We start from the raw sequence: 12,481 nt of genomic DNA, 5'->3' as shown, positions 1-12,481 counted from the left end.
GCATGGTAGGAATGCCTAATTCCCCCAAACATAGATGTCGGGATGCTGCCGAAATTTCAATTGATAGAAAACATGTATTTAAACATATGCGTAGGGGACTTGAATGAAGCGCAGGGAACTTATACAAATAATAGGGAACATGACTTGAACTGAATTACAAGAAACTGAATCCTAAATCCTAAAATACACAATTAAAAAATGAAAATGCAAATATCAAATGATAAAATTAATGCATTCAAACAAGTACAAGCAAATAAGCAGGGGACTCGTGGTGGGGAATTTTTAGATGTGATTGACTAACAAGCGACAACAATCAACTACGAAATACGTAAATACTTCCCAAATGTAACAACAAATGACCTGACATGCAAGTAACAGTCCACCTGTAAATTGAAACGGAGGCGCCTGAAATTAATAATAAAAATCTATCATGTATACAACAAATCACATCAAGACACTAGGCATTGAGTGCACCAATGTCTTGAAGTTAACATCAATACCTCGCATGTAACTAATGCTACTGTTAACAAGTACACAAATATCACCTGTAAATGATGATGGTGGATACAACACAAGTACAATGGCTCTTCTATGAGTACATTTAATAGGATTGCAATACATATGCTAACAGAGAACCTATGAAGTTATGATTCGTATGCAAGACTGTACCAACAGTCCGTTGTGAATATAAACACAAACAAACGGCTGTAGAAAGCTCATCAAGCTACAGTGACCTATCTAGGGATAATGACGTGCAACTTATTGCAAATGTCAGGCCACTCATGCAGTCGACAACAATGAGTTATTAACAAGTGCATTGATCTGTCTACAAGCAATGACAATTGATATGATATTTATGGATAATAATAGTGGACACATCATAAGTACAGTGAATCCCCTGGGACACAAGTACATACAACACCTACAAGAAACTGTAGAAGGTATGCCATGCATAATAATCCATCTATGGGTGATGATAAAAACATGCAATAGGTGCAAACACCTACAGGTTATTGTAGGAGATCCGTTGCACCCAATACATACTGTTGATCAACAAGTGCATGGAAATCGACAATAAATACATGTCACTGGTGATCAAAAGTAACATGCAAATGCGTGTACTGGATGAGCACCTACAGTAGTGATGATTGAGATGCTACGAGCACGTTGGGTATAAAGACAACTCGATGCACGGAGGAAGTCTGTTGATACGTCATCAAAAAGAGATTTCAATAACGATTACCATCTCTACAGGAATACTAAAGACTTCCAACAATTGCAAGTGTTTGCAAGCTATTGCAAGGAACTCGTTGGCCTACTAACAGCAGAAGGCCCTAGCTATGACACTATAATATGAAGTCAAATGATTTTTTGAATAATTCTGTAAAGTCAAAGAATGAGCATGTGAAGAAAAAAATGATGAAGAATGTTATCTCATTTTATCATCTCTGCAAAAATGTTGGGGCTCCCGAAAACTATGCCACGCCATTCAAGAGAAGACATGAAGATCAAGTCCCTCAACTCAATGTCCTACCCTCGTGACGAGTCGAAGATAAGGCAATATAACGATGTACTAACCGAGCCTTTAGTCTAATTAGCTTGTGATACATCATCTATCACAAAACGACCTCATGTCGTTTAGATGTGTTTATCCAATCTGAACAAAGGTCAGTTGATTCATAGATCTGATCTCTTAAAGATTGAGAAAAAGGAGGCCTACATCCGAATAATGAGGTATCTTATGGCAGTCGAATAACAACGCTACGATTCACCTATAAGAAAAGACAAGAAATTAGAAGTAAAAATCATGGGCCATTAAAGTGCAATGCCACGCCACTAGATCTGCAACCTTCGTACAAGCAGACAGAAGCCATCAACAAAACCCGAAATAAACCCCACACATTTAGCAGCAATAGTCACCTACTCACATATGAGTCGAACACCCCTTTGCATTGCATGCAAATATCTTAAAATGCCCCTTATACGTGCATCTGTAGGATGTCGATGATTTCATTCTAGCGTGTCGCACTGACATTGTTACTGCAATCCAAAAATACCTTCGCATGTATTTACAATAAGCAAAGGATTTTACTCTAGTGTGTCATGTGACACTATAATTATATTTCAAAAATCATATCATACACACACATGAATGCATCATATGAAACACATTCAATGGCATATACCCATGTAGGCCTTGGCGAGCGTACTGTAGGTACACATGTGATGCCTAAGAATGCTGCGAGAATTAAAAATGAATTTAGATACAAACCCGATTCTCTGTCGAAGATACAAACCCGATTCTCTGTCGACAAGTAAACAGAATTGACAATATTCAATGAACAAAAGCGTAACAACCTATGAACTCCCTGATGATGGCTATATTGAATGTAAATCTCAACCGAAGGGGATTATATATTTTCGAATACCCTCAAACTTCCACAAAACACTAATATTTTCAACTGACTACAATGAAAACCTAATGATGGGTGTGTTGAATGTTTATCTCAACCGGAGCGAATCATATATTATCAAATCCCTTAAACTTTCAAAAAATACAAATGTTTTCAAATAATCTCAAAGCCTATACACCCCGATGATGGACGTGTTGAATGTTTATCTCAACCAGAGGGGATCATATATTTTTAAATACCCTCAAACTTCCACAAAATACAAATACTTTCAAATGACCCCATATACCCCAATGATGGCCGTGTTGACAGTAAATCTAATCCGGAGGGGACCACAAACATCACAAGCATTTAAAATGTTGCCCAAATGCCCATAAAATTTAAAATTGAGAGAAAATGCCAAATCTTGAAATATTTAAAATAGAAAAATTCAATCATCAAACACTTAAAACATAAAAAACACATCCATCCTTCGCAATAGTTTGTTTGGGTAGATAAATTGAAAACTACTTCAGCTCACAAACAGCTAATGTCTAATCAAGAATATCATTAGAATTAATTCTCAATCTTTCTTGTCAGTAAAGACGTGGTACGTGTCATCTAACATGTGGTTTTGCCGTCAAATTGTACCACAATGTGGATTTCACAGTTAAATGGCACCACATATAAAGGGTTATGACCGGGACCCCTGAACCGAGTGGTTCGCCGCAAAATGGAACTATTATATTACGATCATGGTCAGAGCCCGTATGCTCCCAATGGCATTAAATCATTGATATGTGAATAATTAGGATATAATCAATAGGGCACAAAGCCCTCTATTAGCTAAGATAGATTCAAATTTATCCCCTTGACAAACATCCGCCCCAAGTCTAAAAGATACCCTTAAACAACGCAAATCATGGTTGCTAACAAGGATCCTTCTGTTAGGTTGGGACGACTACCTCCTCTGACTAAGTAGACCAGTGACCACAATGGCCCGGGAAGACGGAACCATGGGATCTTGATCGAGCTCATCAACACTCTCCCTACCATTCTCTTTAAGTACAAGATGGTGATATTTTTAATTTTAAATATCAAATCTTCCAACACCTAAACCAATGTTGTTACAATATGTTAGATATCACGTATCTATAAGTACGACGTATTCATTGATGACTAGCCTTAATCGAAAGTTCTCTCTCATTATCGAGAGGGGCTCCGAATATGTCTTCCGAAACTTAATCTGTTCAAAACTCCCCGATAGCAAAAAGTGAAAGAAGCAGGCAGCAAGGAGGCCGGGCGCAATTTTTTGGAGCCCACAGATCGGTGTTTGGCAACACCACAGCTATGGTTTTCAATCCCACCATGCCAAGAAAGACGTGCATGGATCTTTAGGGGTAACTGTGTGAAATTCACAGTTTTTCCTTGAAAGCATAGAAGCTCATACACGGGTACTTAGGTTATACCCGCTACGCTAAAAATAATGTGCACAAGTCTCACCTGCCTCGCCGCAAGCACCACAACGAGTTTCCTCCCATCGTGCTGAGAAAAACGTGCATAGGTGGTTGCTCTCCACACTGTAAGCGATGAAAATAGGGTTTTGAGAGCTTTAGTGAGTTTGAAATTCAGTATATCTTGACGAGCGAGGCGACGGCGACGACTGTTTCGATATCAACAACGAAATTGCTCACAAAAATTGAGGCACGCTCAAAACTCTCTGCTAAAGCGAAACAAATGGAGAGTGGGGTGGTTGTTGGAGTGTAGGGAGGTGGTGGACTATTTGGAGATTTTTTTAGAAGGATTTGGGGGGTTTTTTGGGTTGATAGTAGGTTGTTTTGGGTTGGGTTTGTAAGATAGATGGCTAGGAGGAAGTGGAGGAGCATAAGGTTGATGTTGTTATGGAAGAGGTTGTAGTTGTTTGTTGTAGATAAGAGTAATGGGTAGAGGTGGGAGGGAAAGGATCGAGTGGAAATGAAGGCAGTGAGGAAGTACAATGGAGAGGGGTTTGGAATGGAGCAAAGGGTATTGCGGTTAGATTGGAGACTTGAGGAGGTGTTCGAACAATAACAGGATTTGGCGGTTGTAACAGATCGAGAGAGATATTATTGAGATCAGCTAAAATAGGGAAGAGGTGGAGAGGAAGGCTAGGACTTGCGGCTTGTGGGGAGGAGTGGTCTGGGGGGTTCCGTTCAGTTAACAGGTGGTTGAGGGAATTCGGATAGGTAGAAGGAATCTGGTTGCCTACGGCTAGAATAAAGATGGATCGGAAGACGTGTCCGTAGATGGGTCAGGTGAGGGTAATCGATGATTGGAAGGCCGGTGTTGGTCCATTCGGCTGGAGCAGAGAGCTTGATTGGCTCGGGTAGCTGGGAGAAACAGTACAACATGAAGGTTCGGTCGATCAGGGGATCAGCATAGTGCGTGCAGACTGGAGAGGCGATGGCGTCTGCAGGATGGGATTGGTCGGCCTGGGTGTGGAGAGTGGAGATCGGTCTGTCGGTCGACTATGGGTGTGATGCAGTTGGGCCGTGAGGCGATTCTGGAGTTGTGTAGAGAGGAATTCAGGGATTTGCCCGTGTGAGTGAATCGAGAGGAAGTATACATGGGATTTGAGTGTGGCCTGTTCGAAACGGTGCTGAATTGCACAACTCCGAGATTTGAGTGGAGACTTAGCTTAAAAAGGTATGAATTGCTCCCTCACATAATCTCTCATTTTGTATGCATCTTAATTTGCGAGCGTCATCTTGAAATTTATGTCATTGTTGCCTCAAAACTCAATAAATTATAAATTTACGCTCTTGCAGAGAACCAAAGCAATATTACAGTCGTTCTTAGGTATTTTCGACCTTCCGGATGCAACAACGAAGTCCGTTTTACGAACGAACGTCGTTTGGGTAACATCACACATCATTATATTCGTATACTGTTGATTTCGCTCATTGTTGCTTGATTCAATCGCGAGGGGCCCCTGCTTGGGTAAACTCAATGCTCTAATTGCATCGACACGATCCATTTGGCGATTGGAAGCCGTTCGCGCACTTAAGTGAAGCGTCAGGCCGGTCAAAAGTCAAGTTTGTTGATTGTCACTTCCGTTGTGTTGATTTGGTGTTTATATGGAGGTCAACAAAAAACTCACATCAATTCCTTCAAAACATCAAGTTAATTTTCCTTGCATATATTTATGAAGGGAGGGGGGGGCATATTTCCCAAAGGAAACAACATCTCTTCCATAAGGAAATGACATAATGTAATAATTGTGTGCTTTCTATCTTTCGAAGTTGAAGAGATAGCAAGTCAGGTTTTGGAAAAATATAACAAATGAACTTAAATGGATAATATAAAATGTGGTAAAGCAAGTTAAAAGCAGTGTTAACTGTAGTCTTTTTTTCCTAACTCGCCTAAAATAATAGACCATTCAGGTAAGAAAATTATAATTTTAGGATTATATGCAAATAAATTCCCTAAAATGAAGAAAAAAGAAGACATAATTTCCCATAAATAAGACATACTACCTGATAGCATAAGCTTTTACCTCCACCAGTGGGCATAAGAACAAAACAATCCTTGTTTTCCATTGCTGCTTTACAGGCTTGATACTGCAAAGGTCGAAAAGTTCTGTTGCCAAAAACAACTACGTTAGCCAATCCAATTTGATCCATTGCCTTCAGTTCTTCAAACGTCAAAGATGCGTTAGTCTGTTCATCCTTGCTAACATATGCTGATGCGGCTTCACTCTTCTGATTTTTGTGTCCGGCCTTTATACAGTTAAATTAATATTTTATTATGAAGAAATAACTGGCAACTATTTAAGAAATCAGCAACTAGTTGCAATACAGTCCCGTTTCGTCACAGGAAAGTAATATACAGGATTCCAATAAAAAATGCCTAGTTCTTCAAGTAAAAAAAAATGAAATTGAGCTTCCTACTCAAGTATAATATAACATTTTACAGAAGAATGCCAAAACACAACATAAAGTTTGGAAAACCTGTGCAGCTTGCACAAAACAATTACGTAAATGTTAAAAACTTCATTTTTATACCAAGTGAAAAAAATAAAATTTTAAAAGTTAATGAACAGATTTCAAACAAGGCCAATGAAATCAACAAAATAGAAACAGACCATATTCCTAGAAATTGTGCACATTAAGCAACAACTCACAGATTGTGATAGCTCCAGCAGAGCCATATGAAATTATGCAACAACACAACAACAACATCAAGCCTTTATCCCACTACGTGGGGTCGGCTACATGAATCCTTTTTCTCCATTGTGTCCTATTAAAAGTCAAATTCTCGTTTAAATCTAATAAAGAAAGGTCATTCCTAATATTTTCTAACCAAGTCTTTTTAGGTCTACCCCTACCTTTCTTAACATAAGTCAAATCTAAAACCTCTACTCTCCTAACCGGGTCATCACAAGGCCGCCGTTTTATGTGACCAAAACCATCTAAGGCGACTTTCTCTAATCTTATCTTCTACTGGAGCTACTCCAACCTTTTCGCGTATATGCTCATTTCGTATCCTATCTCTAAGGGTAAAGCCACTCAACCACCTGAGCATTTTCATCTCTGTCAAACTTAACTTAGTATTATGCTTCTCTTTTAAAGGCCAACATTCGGCACCATAAAGCATTGCAGGCCTCACTACCATCTTATAGAATTTTCCCTTAAGCTTGAGGGGTACATTTTTATCACATAACAAGCCCCTTGTGTTTGAACACATGTAATAAGTCCTGCATACATATCTTTAATGATTTGAATATAAGCATTATTGACTCCTTTCTTTTCAAGAACTCTCCATAGCACTTCTCTTGGAACTTTATCATATGCTTTTTCTAAATCAATAAATATCATATGTAGATCCTCCTTATTTTCTCTATATTTCTCCATCAAACCTCTTAATAAATGTATGGCTTCCATAGTCGACCTACCCGGCATGAATCCAAATTGATTTTGAGAAACATTAGTATCACGCCGCAACCTATGCTCCATAACTCGCTCCCATAGTTTTAAAGTATGACACATTAACTTAATACCTCTATAATTCGCACAATCTTGTGCATCACCTTTATTCTTAAAAATAGGAATTAACATACTCATTCTCCACTCATCTGGCATCTTTTTAGTCTTCAAAATAGTATTAAAAAGTTTAGTAAGCCATGAAATTCCTTCATCTCCTAAGCATTTCCACACCTCTATTGGGATATCATCAGGTCCAACAGTTTTTCCACCCTTCATTTTCTTTAAAGCCTCTCTAACTTCAGTTTTACTAATACGCCGATAAAAACATAAATCTTTATTTTCATCTAGGGTGCTAAGGTCACTATAGTCAATCTTATTTTCACAATCTTCATTAAAAAGTTTAGCAAAATATCTCATCCATCTTTGTTGAATATCATCTTCTAAGAAAAGTATTTTTTGATCTTCATCTTTAATACACTTCACTTGAACTAAATCCTTACTACTCCTATCTCTTTGTTTGGCTAACTTATACATATATCTTTCTCCCTCTTTAGTATCTAATCTATTATATAAATCACTAAAAGCTAATGCCTTTGCATCGCATATTGCTTTCTTAGCATCCTTACGAGCCACTTTATATATTTCCCAATTATCAGAATTTTTAAAATTAAACCAGTTTTTATAACAAAGCTTCTTATTTTTAATTTTTTCTTGCACATTAGGATTCCACCACCAACTATTTTTACTATTGGGAGCTTTTCCCTTTGATACTCCAAGGACATCTTTTGCAATATTCTTAATATCACTAGCCACTTTTTCCCACATAATATTAGCATCCTCATGCACAGACAAAATCTTAAGATCTAAAATCTTATTTCCAAAAATATTTTTGTTAATATTCTTTAAATGCCCCCATTTAATCCTAGAAAATTGTTTTACTTTATTTTTTATTTTATGCCCCTTTATCTTAAAGTCCAAAACTAATAATTGATGTTGGGTACATAAATTTTCACTCGGAATAACTTTACAATCTTTGCAATCTAAACGATTTAATTTTCTAATAAGAAAATAGTCAATCTGGGTTGTACTATATCCATTTTTATAAGTGATGAGATGCTCATTCCTTTTCTTAAATAAGGTATTAGCAATTAAAAAATTATAAGCTAAACAAAAATCCAATATGGTCTTGCCGCCTTCATTCGTCGTTCCAAATCCATGGCCATCATGAATGCTTTTAAAATCATCTACCTCTCTACCAACATGTCCATTTAAATATCCTCCAATAAAAACTCTTTCTTCAAGAGGTATATTTTGTATTAATTCTTCTAAGTCATTCCAAAAATTTAATTTAGAACTCATATCCAAACCTACTTGAGGAGCATAAGCACTTATAATATTAACAATCTTATCATCAACAACAATCTTTAAAGCTATAATTCTATCTCCAATCCTATTAATTTTTATAACATTATCCTTTAAACTCTTATCTATAATAACACTTACACCATTTCTAGTACTACTCCTACCCGAATACCAAAGTTTAAATCCTAAACTATCAATTTCCTTAGCCTTATCTCCAACCCATTTAGTTTCCTGAATGCACAAAATATTTAACTTCCTATGAATCATAATATCTATTAATTCCATTAACTTTCCTGTAAGGGAACCTATTTTTCAAGTTCCTATCCTAATTTTAGTTTCATGGACTAGCTTCTTTGCCCACATCCATCCTTGATGTGGGAACCCTTGCCTATTTAACACTGTACCCGGGCGCCGGTGCAGCGGCCCTTGCACACTTGTTATGAAATTATAGAAGGACTAAAATACATTTTAGGATATTGCTAAAAACTTCAAGCAAAAAATTAAAGAAAAATGAGAGAATAATCATACCAAAGATCTCAAACACATCACATATAGGTTCGCATAGTTTGGAGAGATTCACCTACTAGTTGCACACATTAAATAACAGACCCATTTAGGACATTCATATTGTTAAAAAGAGCCACTATTTTCAATAATTAAAAAAATTTTGACTCCACACTTAACAATAGAAGCATTGGTTATAGATAAAAATATGTATATTACCTTAATTAGTTTTGCTTTATCAGTTAGTGGGCTGACCATTGGTGTGCCATTCTCCACAGAGTTGTAAAGTTACAAGAGATCCACTTGAACATGAGTGACAATAGGTTTCAAAAGCCAGTTTATACACTGATGTACAATAGTACTAAGATATGCACTGAGAAGCACATAAAGAAACTCTAGAGATAGGATAGCATTCACTTGATGAAAGATTAAAAGTTCAAAACCATAGGGAAGCATGGGTTTAGGAAGTTGGGCTTTATAACATAATGCATGCATGGGTATAGAGCAAACATAAAGATGCATGGGGGGAAGTGTTTAACAATTTAAACTACACTGCATTTCAAGGGATTAAATTTCCCTCGCTCTAACATTTAGTAAATGCGATGACACCTTTAACACTTTAAACGCACAAGACATGAGAGAAGACATAATACTTGTCATTGAAGTCTTTGTTGCAAACACCAGACATGTACTCCTAGCTGTAGTTATGCCGTTATGGTGACAATCACCAGTCCAGGAACCCAATTCAGGCACCCTGACCGAGAACGAGATCAAAAGGATATGGCATTGTGAAAAGAAAAAAATGGTGAACCAACATAACAAAATAAGCAAATGTGTAATTGGCTCCTTTTGTAAATAAACAAAATGATTCCTAGACTATTTAGGTAATATCTATTTTAGTCCAAAACTTATCTAATTTAGTAATACAATTTGTGAAATCCTACTTTATTTGGCCCTTCAGTCACGTACCTTGGGAACTGACAGAAATCAAACATGAGAAGCAAGAGCTGAGACTAATTTTGATCATTCAAGCAAAGAAATACTATAGAGATCCTCTACAATGACTTTAGAAATAAGAAACCTCTATAGGTGCAAGGGAACAAACAAGAGAGCCTCCTTGAGAACCGAACTGTACTGATTACATAGTCAGATCTTTTACAATGAAAAGTGTCAAGAGTCCTCTACAGTGACATGCCAGCAATCTTCTTCAGCGATGATAACCCAATAAACCCTTTTTGAAATAGGGCAAGCAAGGACGTATCCCATTAGATCAATCACAAAGGCAAAATTTCATGAAAATTAATTATAATTTTTTTATTATTTTTCTTCGAAATTTAAGTCACCGGCTATATGAGGTTTGGAATTAATTTTATAAAAGTTAAACCTTTTTTGGAAGCTCACCAATCAACACAAACTGAAGAATCTCAATGGCAATAAAAAAAAAGTATTGACTCATTCATATTTAGAGTTGTTTACTTAGTTTTTAAAATAGGCATTAATGAGGGGACTGCCAAAACAGTCCTTAAACACATTTTTCTAGAGAGGTTTTGCTGTATTTCCTTATGTGTTTCCCTCCTTGTCTACAACACTTCATGTATTATTTATACCCATTTCCCTTTCCAATATCACCCCTCTTCTCTCCAAATCAGCACATCTTCATTCTTGTCCTACCTCCTCACGCCTCTCCTCATACCCTCTGCCCGGCTCCTCCCTAGGAATAGACTCTAGGAGAGGTAATCTCTCTTCCCCCTTTCGAGTCACCACCTCCTGATCTCCCCCTTGCCGGATTGCCTTAGGGTTTTTCCCATCTCCCTGACTGTCGGCGCCTTCCTTCCCCTCCGACGGTGATATTTTGGTTTGGCCCTTGAGCACTTTCTTCAGCATCTCCTCTAGGATAGAAAATTTCGAATCGAACTTATCATGGATGGTTGAAACATCTTTTTTTAAATCTGAAACTTGAGTTTTGAAATCTAAAATTTCATATTTCATTTGTTCAATCTCCACTTCAAGGCGTTCCTCCAACACATCCATTTTCTTGGCCGCCATTGATGCTCGAATTTTTGTAGAAATAAAAAGCTAGACTTCGATCTTCAAAAACAGCAATTTTCTTCTTCGAAATCCCAAGAACAGTCGCTGAAATTCACCAAAACAACCCACCAAAGATCCCAAAAACAGCTTTGATACCGATAGGCAACAGCCCGAAATAATGGGTAACAAGCTGAAATTCTGCTGTCAACAGCAGTTTTTGCCAGAATTCCTACTGTAAACAACAGTTTTTCTCCAAACCAGTGGGAAAATCAGGAAGAAAACATTTGAAATTCACTAGTAGAAGAAGAAAAACAACAAGATACAATTGATCCTCTATTCGAGAGGAGGACCGATCTCTCCCAAATCTCTAGACGCCACTAGAGTAGAGCCCTACATGGGGTCCTGGTTGGTTATCCATTGGGTACCCACACTCTGTGCTGGCGGGCTTTGCCCACCCATGCCCACCTATGTTGACTTTCACCCACCCACTTTCCACACTTTTGGAATGCGGTCTGCCACGGATTAATGGCCTTGAGGTTTTTTGACATTTTCTCTGACTACAAACTTTCAAGCCACATATCAAAATTTATCGTGGTCGCGACGCGGTTCAGTGTTGCGCAGTGCGTAGTAAAGCTTTCTGTAATATACTGCATGCATATGGTGATTAGTGATGTAAATCGGTTTGTCCTCTGATGTTGAGTACCCACCCACGAGGCCATGGGCGTACCTATACCCGCCCATGCCTATTGGGTATGGGTGGGTACGTGGGTGGGTGTGGGTATGGGTACCCAATGCAGGCTCCGCGCTAGAGCCCAAAAGAAAACCTAAATCTAGGAAATCTCAAGATTCGGCCAAATTCAAGATGCCCTAACCCTAGGAAAATAAATTATTTAATGCATACAAATCAAAATGGAATCCCTATACAGTTCCTACTTTCAATTTCTCTCCTAAACTCCCTTTAAAATTCTTCCTATTCGGCTCCCTTGAGCTAGGGGAAACGAGCGGTTCTACCTGGAAGTGGAAGAGTTCCGCCCAATTGGCATAAGCCAGCCCCGTCGGACAGCTGAACCGACCTAACAGAGTCTTAAATAGTGACATGCCAACAATCCCCTTCAATGATGATAACACAATAATCCCTTTTTGAAATAGGGCAAGCAATCCCATTACATCAAATAACAAAGGCCAAATTTCATGAAAATTAATTATAATGGTTTTACTATTTTTCTTCGGAAT

At 37.8% G+C, this 12,481-nt stretch overlaps 1 protein-coding gene across 3 annotated transcripts in view; it reads right to left on the bottom strand.

The window, feature by feature from the left end:
• Positions 1-12,481, bottom strand: part of LOC110110944 (ATP-dependent DNA helicase Q-like 1) — a 45,114-nt gene that overhangs the window by 23,983 nt on the left and 8,650 nt on the right. For all 3 annotated transcript variants that reach the window (XM_020842609.2, XM_020842620.2, XM_020842624.2), the window contains exon 3: positions 5,906-6,148. In XM_020842609.2, the coding sequence (XP_020698268.1) occupies positions 5,906-6,148 (243 nt within the window). The remainder of the gene's footprint in view (positions 1-5,905; positions 6,149-12,481) is intronic.

Source organism: Dendrobium catenatum, unplaced genomic scaffold (assembly GCF_001605985.2).
Source record: "Dendrobium catenatum unplaced genomic scaffold, ASM160598v2 fragScaff_scaffold_633, whole genome shotgun sequence".
Lineage (NCBI taxonomy): Eukaryota > Viridiplantae > Streptophyta > Magnoliopsida > Asparagales > Orchidaceae > Dendrobium > Dendrobium catenatum.
The sequence above is the reverse complement of the archived record's forward strand: the minus strand, read 5'-3'. Positions and strand labels throughout refer to the sequence as shown.